Source organism: Lepus europaeus, chromosome 15 (genome assembly GCF_033115175.1).
Source record: "Lepus europaeus isolate LE1 chromosome 15, mLepTim1.pri, whole genome shotgun sequence".
Classification (NCBI taxonomy): Eukaryota; Metazoa; Chordata; class Mammalia; order Lagomorpha; family Leporidae; genus Lepus; species Lepus europaeus.
In genome coordinates, this window is record NC_084841.1 from 40,939,377 (window position 1) to 40,963,971 (window position 24,595).

A 24,595-nucleotide genomic window follows, 5' to 3' on the forward strand; every position below is an offset into this window, starting at 1 on the left:
AATATCATGTAGGATCTCTGTCCTTAATGTGCTGTACATTGTGATTTAATGCTATAACTAGTACTCAAACAGTATTTTTCACTTTGTGTTGCTATGTGGGTGCAAACTGTTGAAATCTTTACTTAATATATACTAAACTGATCTTCTGTATATAAAGAGAATTGAAAATGAAAAAAAAATTTTTAAATTAGATAGTGAATGGTCTAAGATGAAACAGTACCATCAAAACTGTTGTGCAGCAAGTCTTTTTTTTTTTAAGATTTTTTTTTTTTATTTGAATCAGGCAGAGTGAAAGAGAAGGAGAGGGGGCAAAAGGGAGAGAGGAGTGAGGGTACAGAGACAGAATATATATCTCTGGTTTATAATGCATATCTGCTGGTTTATTCCTTAAATGGTCATGCCAGCCAGACCTGGGCCAGGCTAAGCTAGGAGCCAGGAACTCCATCTTGGTCTCACGTATGTATGACAGGGGCTTTAGTACTGGGGCCATCTTCTGTGACTTCCCAGATTCGTTAGTAGGAAGCTGAGTTGGAAGCAAGGCAGCTGGGACCAAAATCAGCAGTCCAGTATCGGATGCTGGTTTTGCAAGTGGTGGTTTAAGCTGCTGTGCTACTATGCTGGCTTCTGAAACAAGTTGTCTAATGGTTTTATGATTCCTTTTAAGTTTTGAAGGAATAAGAATGTGAATCACACTGTGATTAAAGATTCAAGATACAGCTTTTTAAAAGTCACATCTTGATTCACTTGAAAAGAGTAAACTCCTAAGCTGTAGCACCCTCAGCTTCAAATGGTCAGTTTAAAACAGACATTATAGAACTTAAGTTTTCACAGGGCATTCTCTAGAGAAGCCATGAATAGAGAATTGCTCATCCAGATATTATCAGTCAGGGTACTAAAACCCAAAATACCTAAGGCTTAAAATAGCAAAGATTTATTTATTTTTCATGCAGCATGTCCCTGTGGAACAATGAAGAATTCTATTCTATGTCCTCATTTGGGAATTGAGACTAACCACTGTTGTTTACTGTGACATTGACTTTTAGTAGCTACTGTACCTTTTAGTAGATACTGTGTCACTTCTCATATTTCATTGGCTAAAATAAGTCACACTGCTCACATCTAACTTCCATGAATTATAATTTTGCCATATGCTTAGGAGACTTGGAATATTGGTACACAGCCTTGATAACTAGCTTTAAGACCATGAAGGATATATAACATTATGCTTAACTGATTAATAGAATCTTTTTTTTTTTTTTTAAAGATGCCAGGTAGCATACTAGATAGTTAACTAAAAAATTTCTAGGGGCCAGCACTCTGATATAACCGATTAAGCTGCTACCTACAACGCAGGCATCCCATTTGGGTGCCAGGTCAACTCCTGGCTGCTCTACTTCCAATCTAGCTCCCTGCTAATGGCCTGGGAAAGCAGTGGAAGATGGCCCAAGTGTTGGGTCCCTGTACTCATGAGGGAGACCCAGAAGAAGCTCCTGGCTGCTGGCTTCGACCTGGCTGTTGCTGCCATTTGGGAAGTGAACCAGTAGATGGAAGATCTGTCTCTCTCTCCCTCTGTAATTTTGCCTTTCAAATAAATAAAATAAATCTTTTTTAAAAAATGACTAGTAGTTATTTAAGAGTCAGCTAGTTCAAAAGATTTTTTTCTCTTTTGTGTTTGCTTGTAACATAAACCTATTAGTAAAGAAAGATTCAAAATTATCAACTATTTTTATGTAAAATATGTTGAATAATGGGCCCACTGTAAGGTCTGAAAAATCATTAGGGTGTTAATTAGTATGACATACGGTAACAAAAAGGATCACATATTTTCTGTTACATAGATTTGTACTAAAAGTTTTTTAAAAAGTGTATAATGGTAGAAAATTTGCTATGCAAGGAAGTACAAATGAATGATCATATTGAAATTCAAAGCTTTAATATAGACTTTAAAATTTTGTGAGATGAGAGTGATTAATATATACATAGTATTTCTGCACATGTCCATAAAAAGGCAAAGTTATAAATTTTCAGCTTTGAAAAATTTTTGTGTATATATTCTTCTTTGTTGGTGGCATAAACCAGAGTTCAATGGTTTCTTCACAAAATATGCTCTCTCTTTAATATTTTCAAAGTTGTGGTAAAATATACATAGTGCAAAATTTACTATTTTAGTAATTTTAAAGTATAATTCAATGGTATTAAGGGCATTCACATTGTTGTGCAACAGTCACCACCATTCATTTCCAGAATGTTTTCATCTTTCAAAACTGAAACTCTTTACCCATTTAAACAGTAACTCTCCATTTTCCTTTCTTCTCAGGACATGCATGCCACTATTATACCTTCTGTTCCTTAGTTTGAGTATGCTAGATAATTCATATAAATAGACTTAACACACTGTTTATTCTTTTGTGATTGGCTTATTTCACTTACCATAATGTCTTCAAGGTTCATCTATGTTCTAGGGTGTATCAGATTCTGATTCCTTTTTAAAGGCTAAATGATGTTCTGTTAATATGTGTACACATTTAGTTTACTCATTCATCTGTCAAGTAGACATTGGTGTTGACTTCATCTTTTGGCTACAATGAATAATGTCATTGTAATCACACGTGTTTCAGTTCCTGAATTCAATTTGTTTGGATATGTATCAGAGAGTAGAGTTGCTAGATCATATGGAAATTCTATTTTACATACTTTGAGGAACTGTTGCACTGTTTTCCATGGGGGCTACAACAGTTTACATGTCCATTAACAGTGAATAAGGGTTCCAGTTCTCTACATCCTACCAATAGTTGCTTTCTGAAAAAAAAATTTTAGTGACAGTAGCCATCTTAATAGGTATGAAATGGCTTTTCTTTGCATTTACCTAAATTTTTGTCTGAATATATGATTTCAGTACAACTAGATAATACCTTGGAGCATAATTGTTGATCCTATATTAAGATTGTGTTTCATTTTTGTTAAGAAACTGCCAGACTGTCTTTCAGAGTGGCTATACTGTTTGCATTCCCATTAGCAGTGAATAAGACTTGTTCCTTTCATTGTTACCAGCATTTGTGTAGCCAGTGTTTTAGATTTTAGTCAGTCTAGTAGGTGTATAGAATAGGTGTCGTCGTTTTAATTTACAGTTCTCTAATGACATATGTATAATGTTGAGTACCTTTTTTTATATGCTGTTTGTCATACATGTATCTTTTTTTTAAGATTTGTTTAATTTTTATTTGAAAGGCAGAGTTACAGAGAGGCAGAGGCAGAGAGAGAAAGAGAGAGAGAGAGAGTTCATCCATCTACTGTTCACTCCCCAGATGGCCGCAATGGCCAGAGCTGTGCCAGTCTGAAGCCAGGAGCCAGGATCGTCTTCCAGGTCTTCCACGCGAGTGCAGGGCCCAAGGATTCGACCATCTTCCACTGCTTTCCTAGGTCATAGCAGAGAGCTAGATTGGAAGTGAAGCAGCTGGGACTCAAACCATTGCCCATATGGGATACTGGCACTGCAGGTGGTGGCTTAACCCACGAAGCCACAGCACCAGCCCCCCATATCTTCTTTGGTGGAGTGTCTGTTCAGATGTTTTGCCCACATTTTGAGTTGTTTCTTATTGTTGAATTTTAAGAGTTCTTTGTATATTTTGAGTGCAAGGTCTTTATCAGATAAGCTTTGCATATATTTTCTCCCAAACTGTGGCTTGTTTTCTCATTCCTGCAACAATGTCTTTCACAGACCAGAAGGTCTTTTAGATTTAATGAAGTTCAGCTTACCCAGTTTTCCTTTATAGATTATGCTTTGATCATTGTATCTAAAATCTCAGTGCCAGGGGCCAGCATTGTGGTGCATCAGGTTAAGCTGTTGCTTGTGACACTTGTATCTTTTTTTTTTTTTTTTTAATGAAGATTTATTTATTTATTTGAAAGAGTTACACAGAGAGAGAAGGAGAGACGTCAGGGGCAGGTATCTTCCATCCGCTGGCTCACTCCCAAATTGGCCGCAATGGCCGGAGCTGTGCCAATATGAAGCCAGGAGCCTGGAGCTTCTTCTGGGTCTGCGACCTGGGTGCAGGGGCCCAAGGACTTGGGCCATCCTCCACTGCCTTCCCAGGCCATAGCAGAGAGCTGTATCAGAAGTGGAGCAGCTGGGACCCGAACTGGTGCCCATATGGGATGCTGGCACTGCAGGTGGCGGCCTCACCCACTATGCCACAGTGCTGGCCCCCTGGCATCCTTTTTTAAAGTGCTGGTTGGAGTTCTGATTGCTCCACTTCTGATACAGCTCCCTGCTAATGTGACTAAGAAGGCGGCAGATGGTGGCCCAAGTGCTAGGTAGACTTGGTAGACTTGATAGAGTTCTGGGCTCCTGACTTTGGCCTGGCCCAGGCCCAGCTGTTCTGGCCATCTGGGGAGTGATCTGGTGCATGCCTCTCTTCCTGTGACTCTGCCTTTTAATAAATAAGTATTTAAAAACAAAATAAAAAATCAGTGCAAAACCCAGGTTACCTAGATTTTTTTCTTATATTGTCTCCTGTAAGTTTATAAATTTTGCCTCTTACATTGAAGTGATTCATTTTCAATTACGTTTTTTGAAAAGTATACAGCCACTGCCTAGATTAAATTTTTTTGTATGTGAATTTTCAGTCTTCCAGCATCAGTTATTGAAAAGATTGTCTTCATTTTATTGCCTTCATTCCTTTTTCAAAGATGACCAAATCTCAGTAGCATACTTCTGGGCTGTTAATTCTGTTTTATTGATCTGTTCGTTCTTTAGCCCATACCACACTTGAGTACTATAGCCACATCTTCTTCTTCTTCTTCAGTATCGTGTTGGCTGTTCTATACGAGCTCTAGAATCAACTTACTAATATCTACAAAGTAACTTGCTGGAGTTTAGGGATTGTGTTGAGCCTATAAAGTAAAGTTGGAGAGAGTTGATATCTTAACAATCTTAAACATGCCTTCATTTAGTTAGATGTTCTGTGATTTCCCTCATCACAGTTTTTGTTTCCCTCCTAGAAGTCCTATATGTATTTTGTTAGAATTACACCTAAATATTTATTTTGGTGCTAATGTAAATAGTACTATGTTTTTTAATAGCATATTCAAGTTGTTGACTTTGGTATATTATCATTGTAATCTACATCCTTGCTATTGTAGTCTCTTATTAGTTTCAAGAGGCAAATTCTACTTCATTGGTTTTCCAAATTTTCTTGTTTATTTTTGTGAAATTTTCGTTTCCAGAATCATATACTTCTTATAAAAATTCAGTTCAGATTTTTGTTACTGTTACATTTAATTTCTAGATTAATAAATGACATCTGTATGCTAATGTCATTTATATGCTTCCAGTTATTTATCAGATATGTCAAAGTACAGCAATGCAATTCCTTCATGTCATTCCACACCAGTAATTTTTTTGTGGCCGTGTATTTTAATGATTTGACTCACATAATTATGAATTTTTCTTTTTTGTGTGTGCTGTGATATAATTACTGTCATCATTATTTCTTGGTTATTCCCCTTGTTTTTACTTCATATATGTTGATTTTGAAAACCAACCATGATAACATGGGTATATTTCTTTCTCCTTTACATTTTTCCATCATACCCTCTGTATTAGTTAACTCTGTTATTACAACAAATACCTAAGGTAAAGGAAGGAGATTTATTTTGGTTCACAGTTTCAGAAGTTCAGAAATCCAAGCCAGGATGGTCCTATCATCCTGTTTTTTTTTTTTTTTTTTTTGGACAGAGTGGATAGTGAGAGAGACAGAGAGAAAGGTCTTCCTTTTTGCCGTTGGTTCACCCTCCAATGGCCGCTGCGGCCGGTGCAATCTAGCTCTCTGCTGTGGCCTGGGAAAGCAGTAGAAGATGGCCCAAGTGCTTGGGCCCCTGTGCCCACATGGGAGACCTGGAAGAAGCTCCTGGCATCGAATCAGTGCAGCTCCAGCCGTTGCAGCCATCTGGGGAGTGAACCAGCAGATGGAAGACCTCTCTGTCTCTACCTCTCTCTGTAACTCTTTCAAATAAAATCTTTTCTTAAAAAAAGATTTATTTATTAATATGAAAGAGTTACACACAGAGAGAAGGAGAGGCAGAGAGAGAAAGAGAGGTCTTCCATACGCTTGTTCACTCCCCAACTGCCCGCAGGAGCTGGAGCTGTGCCAATCCGAAGCTTGGTGCCGGGAGCTGCTTCTGGGTTTCCCACATGGGTGCCAGGGCCCAAGGACCTGGGCCATCCTCCACTGCTTGCCCAGGCTATAGCAGAGAACCAGATCGGAAGTGGAGCAGCCGGGACTTGAACTGGCGCCCATGTGGGATGCCAGCACTGCAGGCAGTGGCCCTACCCACTATGCCACAGTGCCAGCCCCACATAATTGGTTCTAATCAGAAGGCTAACAACTAATTGATTCCGTAATGATTTCTGTAGGGTTAGTCTTATACTTTGTCTAAAAGCCCAACAGATTATTCCTGGTCCCTTGGAATTACTGGTTTATTTCTTTTTTCTTATTTATGTGAAAGAGTTACACAGAGAGAGAGAGAGACAGACAGACAGAAATCTTTCATCCACTGCTTTCCTCCTCAAATGGCTGCAGTGGCTGGGGCAGGGCCAAGGCTGAAGCTAGGAACCAGGAGCTTCATCTGGTTTTCCCACATGGATGACAGGAACCCAAATACTTAACTAGACTGGCTAAAATCTCGAGCACCAACCACTTCAAATATCAGCAAGGATGAGAACAAAAAGTCTTGTTTGTTATTGATGGGGCTCCAGATGGTACAGGCACTCTGGAAGACAGTCTTTCAGTTTGTTACAAAGGTAAACATAGTCTTAGCATAGGAGCAGTTGTGCTCCCAGATATTTACCCTTTTAAGTTGCAAAGTTATGTGCACACAGAAATAGGTACATCAGTGTTTTTAATAAAGTTAACCCAAATGTCTATCAATAGATAACTGGATAAAGAGAATGTGGTGTGTTGGTAAGTTTTTGAAAGATGTTACTATATCGATTTTTAAAGAAAAATGTTATGAGTCAAATTTCTGTGGGGGGATTGATAAAACAAGCAGGAGCTCTGCTCAGTTTCACTTATTAGAAGCATTTGTACTATCATCACTAGGAGAAACTTTAGAGCTGTGAGTTCTTTATAAGTTTACAAGGAAGTGCTGAAACCAGGGTTAGAAATAAGGTCTCTTGATTCCATCACCAGAATATTTTTTTTCGTCTTAAAGGGAACTTACACAAAAAAGTAAATATAATAATGACTTGTATATTTTAATAATAGTAATTGATAATGACAGCCCTCAGGAGTTTATTCTGTGGGCTCAGAATTAAGGTTGATACTTGAGTAACCTGGACACATAAACAAACCAATCAACAAAACAAATAGGACAGAAATAAAAGCACTCCTGAGACAAACTTTTTCTGGAGTTTACAAAATAAGCATTGAACTGTACTGTAAATAAAATTATGATTTCCTTTTTTTAAGATTTATTTATTTGAAAGGCAGAGATGCAGATAGAGAGAATCTTCCATCTGTTGGTTTACTCCTCAAGTGGCTGCCACTGCCTGGGGCTGGGTCAGGCTGAAGGCAGGAGCAAGGAGCTTCTTCTGAGTTGCCCACATGGCTGCTAGGGGCGCAAGGAGTTGAGCCATCTTCTATTGCTTTCTCAGGCCATTAGCAAGGAGCTCAGGTACTCCATTGTGGGATGCATCAGTGTTAACTGCTAGGCTAAACACTTCCTATAGATTATATTTTATAAGTATAATTGATTAATGCTGTGTACAAATTGATGCTGGACCTCTGTTGTTACCTTATCTATCTAGAACTGAAAGAAAAATTGATTCCGTTAACAGTTACTCAGTTTCGAGGTAGTTACTCAAAACAAGACCTAGTATAACTTACACCAGCACAAATTATATATGATTTTTTTCTGAGGTATTTTTTCTGAAATATATGTTTGTCTCTATATATCTATATAAAATGTAAATACAATTTTAATAAGTGTGACTATATTCTGTATATATAATGTGAATATAAAATTCCTATTTATGATCTCTACATTCTAGCCTATCTTAAATGTCTTTCCTAAGAAAAAATTTTAATTGTGATTTTTAGCTTTCTGGTAGTTTTATTTAACATTTCTTAAAAATTTGTGTTACCTTTTGCATACACCTTGATAAAAATGAGTTAATTTTCTCTCTGTGTATTTGTTTATAATAAGTAGTTCACCGGGCCATCAAAGAAGGAGGTACCTTTCTCTGAAGGGAGGAGGGAACTTCCACTTTGACTATGGCCTTGTCTAAATAAGATCGATGTTGGCGAACTCAAGAGGCTTCCATAGCCTTGACAGCTCATGACAAGAACCTTGGGTGATTACTGGCATAATAAATAAGAGTGTCAGTTGTTAAATCAACAACAGGAGTCACTGTACACTTACTTGCCATGTAGGATCTCTGTCCTTAATGTATTGTGTACCATGTGAATTACCAGTATAACTAGTACTCAAATAGTACTTTATACTTTGTGTGTCTATGTGGGTGCAAACTGTTGAAATCTTTACTTAGTATATACTAAATTGATCTTCTGTATATAAAGATAATTGAAAATGAATCTTGATGTGAATGGGATGGGAAAGGGAGTGGGAGATGGGATTGTTGTGGGTGGGAGGGAGGTTATGGGGTGGGGAAAGCTGCTGTAATCCAAAAGTTGTACTTTGGAAATTTATATTTATTAAATAAAAGTTAAAAAAAATAAGTAGTTCACATCTGTTTACAGAACATGTTATATAGCTTTATTCTTATAATTAAAATTATAAATAAAATTACTAAAATATATTCTTAAATTATATTTTGCCTTGTAAATTTAAAAAATTTACTTGGGTTACAACTAACACTAAAATCTTATCATACAACTTGAGATAATTGTTTAAATTAAACTTGTTGTGTAGTCAAAATTGTACAGCCTAAAGAACAGAGTTTTATATAATTTGCATGATTTTGATCCAGTAAGTCCCTAATTTAGAGAAACTGCTTAGAAAATGTCACTACATTTTCTAATATTTCAAGTTCTCATCTTTGTATGTTTTTCTTGTAATATGTGAATTTGGTTCAGTCTTCAAAATTTATTGTGAAATTGGGCTTGATTTCTAGAATAAATAGATTTTAAAAGGTTCTTAATTATACTTCTTTAATATTATGTCAACAACAAAATGTATTTTAATTTTGTATAAATAAAATAGATTCCAAGTACACCTGTTTAGTGTATATGTATTTCTGAATGGAGCATTAACAGTGAGAAAGATTATATAATATGTTAAATTTGGAATTAACAGTTCTTTGAAGATATATGTTCATAAAGCAGTGAAGCCCATTGTACAAGGCTTATGAGCAATCTAAGTTATCTGATTAGTGAACAGATTAAAGTTGTGTGCATATAAAGTGTTGCATGTTATTAGGGATTGTATTGTATTAAAAATGGACTGAATGCTACATATGAAAATTTAAACCATAATTGGAAATACTAACTTATTTTTGCAAAAGAAATCTACATAAGATAGCTTTAAGCCTGTAAAACTTTAAAATGTTAAAAGTGTTATAATCTAGGAAAAAGTAGACATTTATTAGTGTATGTGACAATGTATATGTGGAATGAAAAGACTGTTAGCCTTAAGTAATTTGTAGGGGGTGAGGGTGGGAAGATTCTGATATCAAAAAGCCAGATTCTGTGCCTGTTTTACTTAATATTTTTGTTTTCAACACTGTGAACAGGATACGAGACTAAACTAATAACATAAGTTAAAATAATCATATAAGTAATTCCTGTTTAAACTACTTTAGGTTTGAAATTAGAGTGAAAAAACTTTTTCTTGTAATTCCCCCTCCCCACACCACTTCTGATGCCATCACTTAGGAATCAGCATTCCAGAACAGTTGGTCTGGCTTTGCATGATTCTGCCTGGTCCTGACAAACCAGCCACTGTATACTCAGAGAGAGCAATACAGTACTTGTCACTGGTGGCCTTTCCATGACAGAGAGCCTGTAGACTGACATAAAGTGCAGCCTGTTGTGAACTGTCAAGTGTGAGTCTGCCAAAAACCCAGCAGACAGAACTAATTGGGGAGAGAAAGGACTTTTGTGCCCTCTTCTCTCTCTTTCCCTTCTTTCATTTTTTTTTTTTAAATAAGACAGATATTGTAAAGTAGCTTGTTTATGTAAGATTTGTCTGCTTCTCTTTTCTTGTTGCATGGATCATTTTTTAACTTCAAATCTTGCACTGCAGGTTGTTTAGCACTTCCACATGGAGGTTGGCACCAGACCAAACTCGAGAGAAGCAACTCATAACAGTGGATGAAAAATTGGTAAGGATTTTCCACTACACACTGCTATGATTCTGCCTTCAGGGTTACTTTTGTACTATAGATATTCAGTATGGTATTTTTGGTTTTTCTAGGAAAGCTATTTGAATTTCTAGACTATGTATATATTTTAAAAAGAAATATTTGTCATATAAAGATAATTTAAGCATTCTACATAAAGTCATGTACATCTATTAAAAAATAAAAATTATGGAAGGATTCCCTTTTTGTGGCATTAATAAGTATCATTTGGAACACTTTTACTTTTGTAATGAGTGTATCCTTTTTTCTCAGTTACACTCCGTAATAAAGTTGTGATATACTTACCAGCAAACTGAGTTTTCCTAGACCTTTTCTACTGTGTTTTGTGTATGTATATGTACACACACACTCGCACACAAACACCACCATTTGTATATATACATGCAATTAAATTACAACTACCAACACTTTAATTTTGGCAGCCATTACTTACAACATTTTTACTGTGTGGTCTGTTACTTTAGGTGCGATTTATTATTTATGCTTACCTTGTATAATACCATAAATTTTATGGTGTTTCTAAGACTTCTGTAGAAATGTATAATGGTATAGCATAATTTGCATTTTATATCTGATTTACTGTTATCAATCAATCAAATAAATGGATATGTTTCTTAACTATTCCCCATCTAAATGTTGTACAGTCTATCACTTTGTTTTGTTTTTTTTCAGACAGAGTGGATAGTGAGAGAGAGAGACAGAGAGAAAGGTCTTCCTTTTTTGCCGTTGGTTCACCCTCCAATGGCCGCTGCGGCCAGTGCATCTCGCTGATCTGAAGGCAGGAGCCAGGTGCTTCTCCTGGTCTCCCATGCGGGTGCAGGGCCCAAGCACTTGGGCCATCCTCCACTGCCTTCCCGGGCCATAGCAGAGAGCTGGCCTGGAAGAGGGGCAACTGGGATAGAATCCGGCGCCCCGACTGGGACTAGAACCCGGTGTGCCAGCGCCGCAAGGTGGAGGATTAGCCTGTTAAGCCACGGTGCCGGCCCAGTCTATCACTTTGTAAGCATAATCTAAATAATAGGTTGCATTTAAATTTCTTTTTTCACTATTAAAGATACAGACAAACAGGTAAGCTGGCTGACAGTTCGGAAAAATTCACATCTTAGGCCTCAGGCTGGTTGGTTTTATCTTCAAGTTATTGCTTTTTCTTTTCTTTCTTTCCTTTTTTTTTTTTTTTTTTTTTTAAGATTTATTTATTTGAAAGGTCAAGTTACAGAGAGAAAGAGACGGAGTGAGAGATGTCTTTCATCTACTGGTTCACTCCCCAAATGGTCACAACAGCTGAGGCTGGGCCAGGACAAAGCCAGGAGCTTCATCCAGTTCTCCCACATGAGTACAGGGTCCCAAGCACTCGGGGCATTCTCCACTGCTTTCCCAGGCACATTAAGAAGGAGCTAGATTGGAAATAGTACAGCAGGGACATTAACTGGAGCCCATATGGGATACTGGTGCTGCACATGGCAGCTTAACCCATTACGCCGGCTCCTCAAGTTATTTCTTAAATCAACCTACTGACATTTCTAGGCTATGTCATCTTACACCTAGATCATTGCCATAGTTTGCTAATTTATCTCCCTCAGACTCTTTAATCTTCTATGATTCATTTTCAACAAGATAGGCAGAATGGTTGTTTTTAAAAAACTTTTATTTACTTGAGAGAAAGAGTGAGAGAGAGACACAGAGACAAAAAGAAAGAGCTTCCATCCACTGGTTCATTCCCCAAATGCTTGCATTGTCTGAGGCTGAGCCATGCTATAGCTGAGAGCCAGTAACTGAAACCCAGTCTAAGTCTCCCTCATGGGTGATAGAGACCCTTACCTGCTGTCTTCTAGGTTTCTGGAGCAGAGCTATAACTCAAACCCAGGCACTATGAAATGGGATGCATATGTCCCAAATGACATCTTAACTGCTATACCAGTCTCCTACCCTAAGCATAGTCTTTTTTTTTTTTTTAAAGATTTGTTTATTTGAAAGAGTTACAGAGAGCAGAAGAGACACAGAGAGAGGTCTTCCATCGGTTGGTTCACTCCCCAGGTAGCTGCAATGGCTGGAGCTGAGCCAATCCGAAGTCAGGAGCCAGGAGCTTCTTCTGGGTCTTCCACATGGGTGCAGGGGCCCAGGGACGTGGGACAACCTTTATTGCTTTCCCAGGCCATAGCAGAGAGCTGAATCGGAAGAGGAGCAGCCAGGACTAGAACCAGCACCCATATGGGATGCCGGCGCTTCAGGCCAGGGCTCTAACCCACTGCGCCACAGCGCTGGCCCCAGTGAGCATAGTCTTTTTAAAATGCTTGTTTTGTACCTTTTTATGTAAAATTCTTGGGTCTTTCTGTTCCTTTAGAATAAACATTACAATCTTAAGCTGGACTTTTAGGTCCTTTTTTTCTTTCTAGAAAGATTTAGGCATTATTATTTGAAAGGCAGATTGAGAGAGAGAGGGAGAGTCTGATTGACCCTCCAGACGGCCACAATAGCCATGGCTGGTCTGGACTGAAGCAAAAAGCCTGGAATTCCATCTGGATCTCCCATGTGGATCCTGGAACTCTACCTGGGTTCCAGAGGCTGGCACTTGGGCCTTCTGCTTCTTTCCCAGGCAGGTTAGCAGGGAGCTAAATTGGAAGCAGAACAACCAGTGCTCCATCTGGCATTGCAAGTTGCAGCCTAACCTTCATATGTGCCACTTCATTGGCCATAATACCTGGCCTTTGAGAACTTGCATGATTTAGCTTCTGTTTTCCTCTTTAGGTATATTATTTACCATTGTCTTAAATTCTGTGCTACAGCCACACCAAGCCTGGGACTTGCTCTTTTATACTGCATCAGGGCATTCAGAATTTGTATTCTTACTACCTGGATCTTTTTACTCTCCTCAAGTCTTCATCCATTTACCATTTCTTTTTTCTAAAGATGTTAATAAAACACCAGTTGCTTAGTGTAGTATAAAAGAAATAAGATCATAGAGAGGGGCTGGTGTCGTGGCTCACTTGGTTAATTGGCACCGGCATCCCATATGGGCACCGGATTCTAGTCCCAGTTGCTTCTCTTCCAGTCTAGCTCTCTGCTGTGGCCCAAGTGCTTGGGCCCTGCACCCACATGGGAGACCAGGAGGAGGCACCTGGCTCTTGGCTTCGGATCTGTGCAGCGCTGGCCATAGTGGCCATTTGGGGGGTGAACCAATGGAAGAAAGAAGACCTTTCTCTCTCTCTCTCTCTCTCTCTCACTGTCTAACTCTGTCAAATAAAAAAAAAAAAATAAGATCATAGTATGTGTGAAAGGAGGAAGATTTTCACATCCCATGTGTTCATTAATTAATGAGAGCACAAATCTCTGTCTCTCTTTTAAAAAAATATATATATATATTATATGTATGTGTGTGTGTGTGTATTTATTTATTTAAAAGAGTTACAGGCAGGGATCTTCTATCCACATTTTCACTCCCCAAGTGGCTGCTACAGCCAGGGCTGGACCAGGCTGTAGAGAGTAATTCTATCTGGGTCTCTAAGGTGGGTTGCAGGGGCCTAGGTATTTGAGTTATCTTCGACTGCCTTCCCAGTCACATTAGAGGAAGCTGGATAGGAAGTGGAATAGCTGGGACTTAAACTTGCTGCAGTTGCAATCTGCAGCTTAACCCCTGAGGACACCATCTCTTTTAAGTCCCAAGAGGTTGCCCAAGAGCTTATTTCAATATTATGGTTTATTTTCTGTAAAACTCTCAAATTTTAGAGTTCATTAATAACTCTTCTAAGTTCCTTTCTTTCTGGTTTAAAGAGTTAGTGAATCAGCCAGTAATACATTGTTCTCGGGGCTGACGTTGTGGAGTAGTGGGTAAAGCTGCTGCCTGTGATGCTGGCATCCTGTATGGGCACCAGTTTGTGTCCCAGCTGCTCCACTTATGATCCAGCTCCCTGCTGATGGTTTCAGAAAAGCAGCAGCAGATGGCCCAAGTGCTTAGGCCCCTGCCACCCTTGTGGAAGACCTGGAGGAAGCTTCAGGCTCCTGGCTCCTGGCTTCTGCTTGTCTGAGCACTGGCCATTGCAGCCATTTGGGGAGTGAAACAGCAGATGGCGTATATCTCTGTCTCTGTCTGTCTGTCTGTCTCTCTGTCTCTGTCTGTCTCTCTCTCTCTCTCTGTGTGTAAATCTTAAAGAAAAAATATGTATATGGCTTTCAACAAGGTTCTGTTAAGCATACCAGAGAATTATACAGACTGATTTAATTTGGTGTTTTTAATTATGTCATAAAATCATTTGTATATTTTTGAATCTTGTAGATTTTGCCCAGGTTTGTTACATTGTTTTTGAAATGTACCAGTCAAAATGTCAATATGATATTCTAACTGAAATCAATTGAAGTCTTATATATAGTTATTGATAGTTATTGAAGTAATGTTTAATATGGATAACTGAAACTCAGTTAATTTTCAAATGTGATTTAAGCCATTCATATAGGTTTGTATTCAATTAAAGTGTTAAATAATCCATTGATAACATAATTCTAATAAAGGTTTCATGTCTTTTTGTTCTTACAACACCCTCTAATGGAGGGCTTGGTAACTAGCATCATGACAAGACCAGTGATTTAAAAGGGCACTTCCAGAAATGCTGAGTAATCAGAGTTCATTTATTTTACATTTTGAACAATAAAAAATTTTATATAAAGTGTGTATCTGTATTATTGATAACATTTTTCAAAATCTGAAGTAAATTCTTCTGAGTATTTTAAATAACAGGGAAACAGAATTTTATGTCACTATTATGTAATGTTTACCGTTTTATTGCCTGGGCATCTAGTAGGTAACAAAATAAATAAAAGCTGAACTGCTGGAGGGAGATGATGGTTGGGTCATAGCATGTGTGAGTGAAGCCTTCCCCAGCTAGACTTCTGAGGGGAGTTAGTCTTCTGTCCTTTTTTATTACACTGAACAGTTGGTTCTCCAATTTCTCTTTTAAAAATTTCCGGTTAACTGACTCATTCCTTTGTGAGGCTGCTCTTTTTTTTATACTGATTAGCTATAATTTTTAGAAAGCTATTACTTATGGAGAGAGCAGAAGCTTTTCAACAAATGATGATAAGATAATTATATATTTATATGTAAAAACTCTTTACCCATACCTTGTACTATACACAAAAATTAACTCCCAGATCCTAAATATAAATCCATGATGCTACATTTAAAACTCAAAATTTTTTATTTTCTTTTTTCTAAGATTATTCTAAGAATTTTTTTTGAAGGCTGGCACCGTGGCTCACTTGGCTAATCCGCCTGCGGCGCCAGCACCCCGGGTTCTAGTTCCGGTTGGGGCACTGGATACTAGTCCTGGTTGCTCCTCTTCCAGTCCAGCTCTCTGCTGTGGCCCGGGAGGGCAGTGGAGGATGGCCCAAGTGCTTGGGTCCCTGTACCCGCATGGGAGACCAGGAGGAAGCACCTGGCTCCTGGCTTCGGATCGGCACAGCGCCAGCCATAGCAGCCATTTGGGGGGGTGAACCAATGGAAGGAAGACCTCTCTCACTATCTATAACTCTCTGTTTTTCTCTCTCACTGTCTAACTCTGCCTGGCAAAAAAAAAATTTTTTTTGAAGATATATTTATTTATTTGAAAGACAGAGTTACAGAGGCACAGAGAGAGAGGTCTTCCATCTGCTGGTTCACTGCTTAAATGTTTGCAACAGCTCAAACTGGGCCAACTGGAAGCCAGGAGCTTCTTCCAGGTCTCCCACATGGGTGCAGGGGCCCAAGGACTTGGGCCATTTTCCACTGGTTTCCACGCCATAGCAGAGAGCTGGATCAGAACAGCCAGGATTTAAACCGGCACCCATATGGGATTCCAGCACTGCAGGCCACGCTTTGGCTTTACCTGCTATGAGAAGCACTGGTACCCCAAATTTTTAGTTTCTAGAAGAAAGTGTAAGAGAAAATATTTGTAACTTTAGGTTAGTCTGATGGTTTTTTGAATACACACCAAAGCATGATCTGCTTTAAAATTCTGCTGTTTAAAAGGCAGTGTGGGAGAATTGAAAGACAAGCCACAGTTTAGGAGAAATTATTTGGAAAATACATATCTAAAAAAGGAGTTGTAACTAGAAAATTCAAACAACACTAATAAAAAGAACAAGGCCCAAAAGGCTGTATGCTGTATGGTTCCATATATTTGACTTTTTTTTGAAAAATATTTATTTATTTATTTGAGAGGCAGAGTTAGGGAGAGACACAGAGAGAGGTCTTCCATCTGTTGGTTGACCTCCCAAATGGTCGCAGTGGTTGGAACTGGGCCTGTCCGAATCCAGGAGCTTCTTCCGGGTCTCCTACATGGGTGCAGGGGCCAAGCATTTGGGCCATCTTCCACTGCTTTCCTAGGCCATTAGCAGGGAGGTGGATCGGAAGTGGAGCAGCCAAGACTTGAACAGGCACCCATATGGGATGCTGGTGCCACAGGCAGAGACTTAACTACTATATACCACAACATTGGCCCCTTATTTAACTGACTTCCTTCCTTCCCTCCCCCCCCCCTTTTATTTTTAAGGATTAATTTATTTATTTGAAAGGCAGAGTTACAGAGAGGCAGAGACAGAGAAAGAGGTCTTTGTTCTGCTGGTTCACTCCCCAAATGGTCGCAAGGGCCGGAACTGGCCGATCCAGAGCCAGGAACCAAGAGCTTATTCGTGGTTTCCCATGTGGGTGTAAGGGCCCAAGCACTTGGGCCATCATCTTCTACTGATTTCCCATGCCATAGCTGAGAGTTGGATTGGAAGTAGAGCAGCTGGTCTTGAACTGGTGCCCATATGGGATGCTGGTACTGCAGGTGGCGACTTTACCTGCTATGCCATAGCAGGGACCCCTTATTTGACTTTCAAATGGACAAAACTCTAGGGGTAGGAAATTGATGAGTGGTTGTCAGAACTGGATGTGTGAGGAGTTATTAACTGTAAAGGGAAGTGAGGAAATTTTGGAGAGTGATATAACTGTTCTTGATTAAGGTAGTGATTCTTATTTCAAACCCATTTTTGTAAAAGAAAAAATATAGTACTGTACACTGAAAGGATGAATTTTACTCTTTGTAAACTGTATCTCAATTTAAAAAGTAGGAAAATGCTATTTCTTAATTTGTTATTCTTCCTTTTTTAAAATCTACTTCCTTATCACTTCTATTCATTGATTCAACATCCGTCCTAATAATACATAGGGCATGCTGTTTTCTACGTGACAATCTTCTGTATATTGAATTGGAAACCAGCCGTTTGGTACCATGAATTACTGATTCTCAAAGGGTGTTCTGTAGGGTGCCTAAAACCTTTTCAGGAGGCCACACAGGCAAACTCTTTTTCATAATTATATTGTGTCTTTATTTGCTCTTCTCACTGTATTGACATTACATTGATAGTAGAAAATAATACTGATAAAACTATTGGTGCCTTTGCTATTAGTCACTGCATCCTTCATTTCTTCGCAAAGTTTTATAAACTAGTTTCACAATGTCCTTAATGAAGAAAAGCTTAAAAATTTTTTTAAATTTATTTTTTAGAGAATGAATTTATTTACTTGAAAGAGACTCTGGGGGAGGTTTGGGGTGGGGGTCGGGGGTGGGGAGAGAAAGAAAGAAAATATCTTCATTCTCCAGATGGACTCAATAGCCATGTCTGGGCCAGGCTAAAGCCTGAACTCTATTCCTGGTCTTCCACATGGGTGGCAGGGGCCCATCTGCTGCTGCTTTCCCAGGCATGTTAGTAGGGAGCTGGATCAGAAGCAGAACAGCTGGGACTCAGCAGGCATTCCAATATGGGATGCTGGCATTGGAAGTGAGAGTTTAACCCGCTATGCCACAACAAGGGCACTGAAGCAGTGAAAACTTTTAAGTCTTTTTATGTTTCATCTAGCAAAACAGAAGTATGTTAAAACCCTTCGGCTCTTTTACTAGACTGCAATGGTTGTCTCCAGGGAAAGCCTTTGTTATAGTTGAGTTGTTGCAAACTGAGTTGTTTTTACAATTATGGTTATTCAGTCTCCAGTACTTGGCAGACATTTTCTCAGAATTGACTCTGTCACTTCATGGAAGTGTTGCTCATGATAAATTTCAAGCTTTCAATCAAAATTAGAATTTTTATAGAACCTGATTCTGCCACTGATCTGAGCTTGACATTTTCCTAGTTCTTAAAGACTAGTGGACTTTTTGATAATGTTAACAAATGTGATCTTTGAACTTATGTCATGAGGTATGGTTAACATTTGGAAGATCTGTAATCCAATATTTTCTATATGACAAAAGCATGATGTTATAGAATCATGCACGTGTAAAAGTTTCATTTAAAGAACAAGATACAATGATGGAATTTAATGAACCAATTGTGAAAATATTAGTTCTAAAGTATTACTCCTTTTTATAATTTGAAGGATACCAAAAAAGTTCATGGAAAATTAAATTAAAAGGTGTTTATTTTGGTGCACAAAATTTGAAATGAGTATTTTCTAAAAATGTATAGGGAATACATATTACGAAAATTGATGGATGAGGCTGGAGTCATGCTGCACCAGGCTCCTAGCTTCAGTGTGGTCCAGTTCAGCTATTATGGCCATTTGGGAAATGAACCAGCAGATAGAAGATTCTCTCTCTCATTGTGTTTCTCCCTAACTCACTGTAGTGCTGCATTTCATATAAATAAAATAAATATTTAAAAAATGATAGCTGGATTTCAAAACTTTTTGCACCAAAATAAACTTAATTTGATTTTCCACCAACATTTTGAAGTGCCCTCATAAATGTGTGAAGATGACTTTTCTTCATATTTTAAAATCAAAATAACCTAGCCACAGCAATTTGAGTGCAAGAACAGGTGTTAGTTAGAATTTGGCTGATTTGGCAAAAGACCAAGTTCTTGGAAAATGGACATTATGGAAAAAGTATGCATTGATTTCCAAAAAATTTTTGCACCAAAATATACCTTTTAATTCCATTTTTTCATGAACCTTTTTAAGTATCCTAGTATTAAGCTAGACATTTAAAGAGATTTTCAGGAATGCAAATGAGTGCCATCCTCAAATTTTTAGTTTTTACAAATATGACTATTCATTAAATTTTGTTTATATTGATACATAATTGGCTTAAGTACATATTTTAAGATTTCCTCTCTTTTAGTTTGTTGTATGATATATATCTGTAAATATTAACCATATGAACAAAACCTCATTGGAGTCCTAGTAATTTTTAAAGACTGTAAAGAAGTCTTGAGACCAAAAATTTTGTAGATTGTTCTCATAAGCCTTCTTTTTTCTGGGTTAAACATTCCAGCTTGATTTATTTCACATGAGTTCTAGGTAATTAATCATCTTGATTACCTTCCAGTTTGACTGAATCTCTTTAAAATGTTGCCAGGATTTCTCATGATACTACAGATGTGGTCAAGGGTGTGGTGGGGATTATTGCCTCTGTTCTTTTTAATCAGTGTTTTAGTAAGGCCACTTAACATTTAGGTTCTCTTACTTCTTATGTGGATTTCATGGAGGGTTAAAACCTCAGTTCCTTTTCTGTGCATTATCAAGTTATATTTCTTCCATCTTGAGTTATAAGCTGTGTATTATTTTTAACTATTATTCTCAGACTTACTCAAATAACATGCTACCAAGTGAAGCCTAATTTCTTTTTTATTGTTACATCTTGCAGACAGAAATTAATCTAGAGAGGATAATAAATCAAAGGAATTCTCAAAGTTTTGTGGATGTCTGTAGCATTATAAGTACAAAGAAAAATTTGTTTTCTTCTGTTTGTCAATTGTGTATTGACAATGTGTATCCTGTCTTTTTTTTTTTTAGGCATAAAATGTAGAAAGGAAAAGTCTGCCTAGCATTTTCTAGAGTAAAGAATCCATTCTCTTATTTGGAAACTGTGTACAATGTTAACATTGTTAGAGAACAAATCTGTAGAGAATAAGATTTTAGTAATTCCTGGACTCTGTTAGTAAATAATTTTAGAATACATGGTAAATTTGTAATCAGTCAACTTTGAGTGTCTTTTCTTGTTTGTTGTATATAAACTACCTAATCTTTTCATTTACTCTTGGAAAGAGTAAGAATTTGAATATACAAAGAGTAGATGGCAGTGTCCTTAAATGATCCTGTAAATTTATGTTTAAAAACACAATGTTTAAAAAAGAATTTTCTATAGCTTGCACCATTAGAATTTCCAAAAACGTGATAATTTCCTACAGATAATAAGGAAAGTTTACACATGGTAGTTTGTTTGGCTCTTGGTTTTTGTTGCAGGAGAGACTGTGCCATGGAGGTTGGGTGAAGAATGTTTTTGCCTTTCTGCATTATTAAGAGGGTGACTTTTTTCCCTTTATGCCTCCCCCTGTGCACCAATCTCCTTTCAGTTACTTGAATGCCCACATCCAATGAGCATGTGCATACTGTCTTTTCATATTTATTTTGACTATACAAAAGAGATGTCAAATTTGCAATACATTTTAAAGATTTAGAGTATTGTTCCCCTCAAAAATCAGCCAAAACATAAATTAGACCTACCCAGGTATACTTTTGCTTTTTAACCATTTTTATTACCTCTTTTTTTTTTCATAATAATTCCTTGTTTGTAACAATTGCTTTATAGTAACTATTTACTACCAAAAATATCAATACTAAAAACAGAAAAATACCCTCATGAAACATAAGAACAGCTTCAAGTTATTAGTAGAGATGATACAAAATAAGCTTTTATCATTTAGACATTACAATAGTTTTGTAAAAATTATTACATGTAAAAATTACAACATTATTATGTTGACTGCTGTCTTTCTTTCATTCTTCATTTATTAAGTACTTAGTGAGTGCTCCTGTATACCAGTTACTATTCTTATATGTTTGTATTGACTTTGAGCTTATTTTGTTTAAAATCTATTAAGCACCACCATTTTTACCTTTTAGAAACGTGTTATGGTTATTTACACAGGCATCTTCGACTTAAATGCATGTCTGAAAGTAAACTTTTTATTTAGTAATCTGTAAATCTAAAATCTTTTGAGAAGGTATGGAATGGGGAAGGACAGCTATCATTTCAGAGCTTTTTGGAGAAATTATAGTATATAGCTATTGTAAAAAAATTAAGATTTTCAACATTTTAATAGTCTTCTGTTAATACTTTGATTTAAATTTAGGTAATACTGTAAAATAATTAAAATCGGTGTCTGTTGCCTATTTATTGTATTTTACTACTTGACAGTTTTCCAAATAACAATGAACAGCAGTTAAAGCTTTTGTACTTGCTGATACCTGCAATAAATAATTACTATTTGATTAATAAACTCATGGTACTGAGCTCATGCTCAGCCATTGGAATTTTAATATTGCAGTTTTAGAACGTCTGTAAGCAGCAACAACTTAATAGTTTTTTTGTCACACTAATAGTTAAAAAATTGTTTTTCATTGTTTGAACTTATAAGAAAATTGACTGTCTTTTGCAAACTTTCAAAATAAGACATCATTCACTACATATGTATGTGAAAAATTATAAATGAAAACTATAAATCTGCAAACGAATTAAAAATGACTCATTAGAAGTGACTTGCATAGAAATAAACTTTAATTAAGAGCTTATATTTGCTTTGACTGTTTGCTTTTATTTTTTTTAAGGGGTCAGTTTTCTCTTGGGAGATTACTTTCTTTCAGTGTATGACGGTGCTATCTCTGCTAGATTGGGGTTATACAGCCTTCTAGCATCTCAAGTGTCTGTTTTGTCTGGACTTTACTCACGCAGCATTCTTGTGCAAAAATTTCAAGCCTTTAGTCTGGAGCACTGGGTCAAAGGATATGTCCCTTTGAAGGGTAGACAGGAGTTTTTTTATGTTTTATTCACTAAGTAGTATTTCATTTTACATCAAAGAATAGTAGCTTTTGAGAACCTACCATGGTGGCAGTTTTTTTCGTTAAGACTCACTAAACATGGGTAATGTTTCTTCAGATTTGTCAGTCTACACAAATGCTATATCCTTTTGCTTAGATAAGGTTATTAAAGAGAGAAAAACCATTAAATGCAACTGTTAGTTTGCAATATATTTTATATTTTGACAGCAAATGTAGTTTTTAATATGTACTTTCCTATGTTAGGTTTGACACCAACCACAAGCTGATGGAAAAAAAAATTGGTGAATAGCCTTTAAGATTGCAGCAATACTGTTGCTTAAAATCCCTAAGGAAGTAGTAATGTCTAGTGATTTTGGAAGTGTAAATTTTATAATGAGGTGATCATTCTTTATTTGACCTTTTTTAGAACTGGGTATATGTATATGATACTGACTTTAAAAAATAAAAGTTTAAGTAATGAAAAATTTTAAGACTTGGTAAACTAGAAGGAATTATTTTTGCATTTTTTTTCTAGGTTAGTAAATATTTTGTGTCCAAATAATTAGTCATAATAAACTATAGTTTATATTATGAAATTGTTAAATTACATTTCATATTCCTAATACAAGACATATATACCTAAGCATATGGACTAACATTAAAGCAGTTTGTTTCCACATTTATGGTAACAAATGCTCTTAAATTAGTGAAAAATTTTCCACATAGTTATGTGATCATTTAAAATAGAAATGTTTCTATTCTCATGACGCACTGGTTTTTTTAAATAAAACTTTTGTTAACTTTACCTTTAGCCATGATAATCATAAAAGAAACCACATTTTATTTCTTATATACAGTTGTTTCTAAATAACATTGTATATGGAATTTTGTTTTCTAAAATATGTCCAGTTCAAATCAGTTATTTTACATGTTATGCTTATTTAGTAAGTACAAAATATTATGAAGTAAATGAATATGAAAAAGAATAGTTTTTATGTGTAGACCCAAACCTTAAAACTTGAGAATTATCTTTCTATATTGTTTAAGGAATAAAAAAACTTTCCTCTATAGTTTTCAGCCATCTCTATTATCTCTGATTCTTCAGCAATTAAAGCAGATTTATTTTCCTCTTTGTTCCTACTTGGAATACTTGAACAATGCTGGGGAATTGAACTGACTGGAATGTTTTATCTTTCAAAAGCTTTAAAGTTCTATGTACCAATTAGCAAAATACAGTAAAGGTTTAAACTGTTAATAGCCACAACATCTTTAATGCATAGACCTGTAGTATGTGGGGCCGTATAACAGTTCTCCATTGTATGTCTCTTTTAAGGAGAGTAACTGTGTCAGTTCTTTTCTTGCTTTACTACCTGCTGTGTATGGAAATTGTGTATAGTACTTGACGCTTGCTTTCAAGAATTTAAAATTCTTGCATGTTATTATGTAGGAGCTTTGGTTCTCAATAAGGAAGAATTGATAATATTTGGATTTTTTAAATAAATTTTTGGTCATATTTTAGCAACTACACAATTTATATATGATAATACATTATCATTATATTCTTTAATGAATCTGGGAAATAAGTGGTATATTATCTCCTTGCAAATTGCTTGTCTGAGTTTTCCCATTTAACTGAATATAATTATAAACTAATCATTAAATTTATATATTAGAATATACAGAGACACTTGATGTTTTATTTTATACTGTATTCCAATGTAGGTTTTGGGAGTTTTGTTTTGATCCCTTTCATAGTTGAGAGAATTTTGCTTTTAGAGTTAACAGCTTTTTTAATTGGTCAGCTTGCCAGATAATTTCAAAACTTAAGCATTTATTCAAATACCTGCCACAAACTTGTTAAAGCTTTGTGACCATTATTTCATATTAAGTTCCCAAAGAAGTTAGGGGTGAGAGGAAGTAAAGAAATAGTAGCATCTTTTAGTGATTTCCCCCCTGCATATCATCTGCCTTAAGAAACAGAATTATAGCAAAGAAAGGAGAATACAGAACTCAGAATTTGAGACTAGTAAACTTTGATTTTGTTTTTGTCTTCAGACTTTCTAATTCTGTATGACCTAGTCTCGCCATTGTTTTCTTCAAAATACCACCTATAAGCCTGTAAATATTTTCTTGTTTTATATGATGAGGAAATTTTAAAAATACAGCAGTGATATGAAACTATTATTGTATCAATGTATTATACCTCTAAAATATTGCTTCTGTGCAAAGCATACTTCTTTAGAAATGTATGAATAGGCTGCCTGTTAAATTGCTGTCTCATGTTTAATACTTTACTTTTGAAGTCTTTTAGTATATTACATGTTACTTAATTAGGGTTTTATAAAATTAATGCTTCTAATAAAATAGACAAAAATGATACTGGCTTT

The 24,595-nt window shown here is 36.5% G+C and overlaps 1 protein-coding gene across 1 annotated transcript in view; it reads left to right on the forward strand.

Annotated features, from left to right (window-relative positions):
• NDUFS4 (NADH:ubiquinone oxidoreductase subunit S4) overlaps positions 1–24,595 on the forward strand; it is a 118,281-nt gene that overhangs the window by 27,988 nt on the left and 65,698 nt on the right. The window contains exon 2 of the mRNA XM_062211785.1: positions 10,264–10,342. Within this exon, the coding sequence (XP_062067769.1) occupies positions 10,264–10,342 (79 nt within the window). The remainder of the gene's footprint in view (positions 1–10,263; positions 10,343–24,595) is intronic.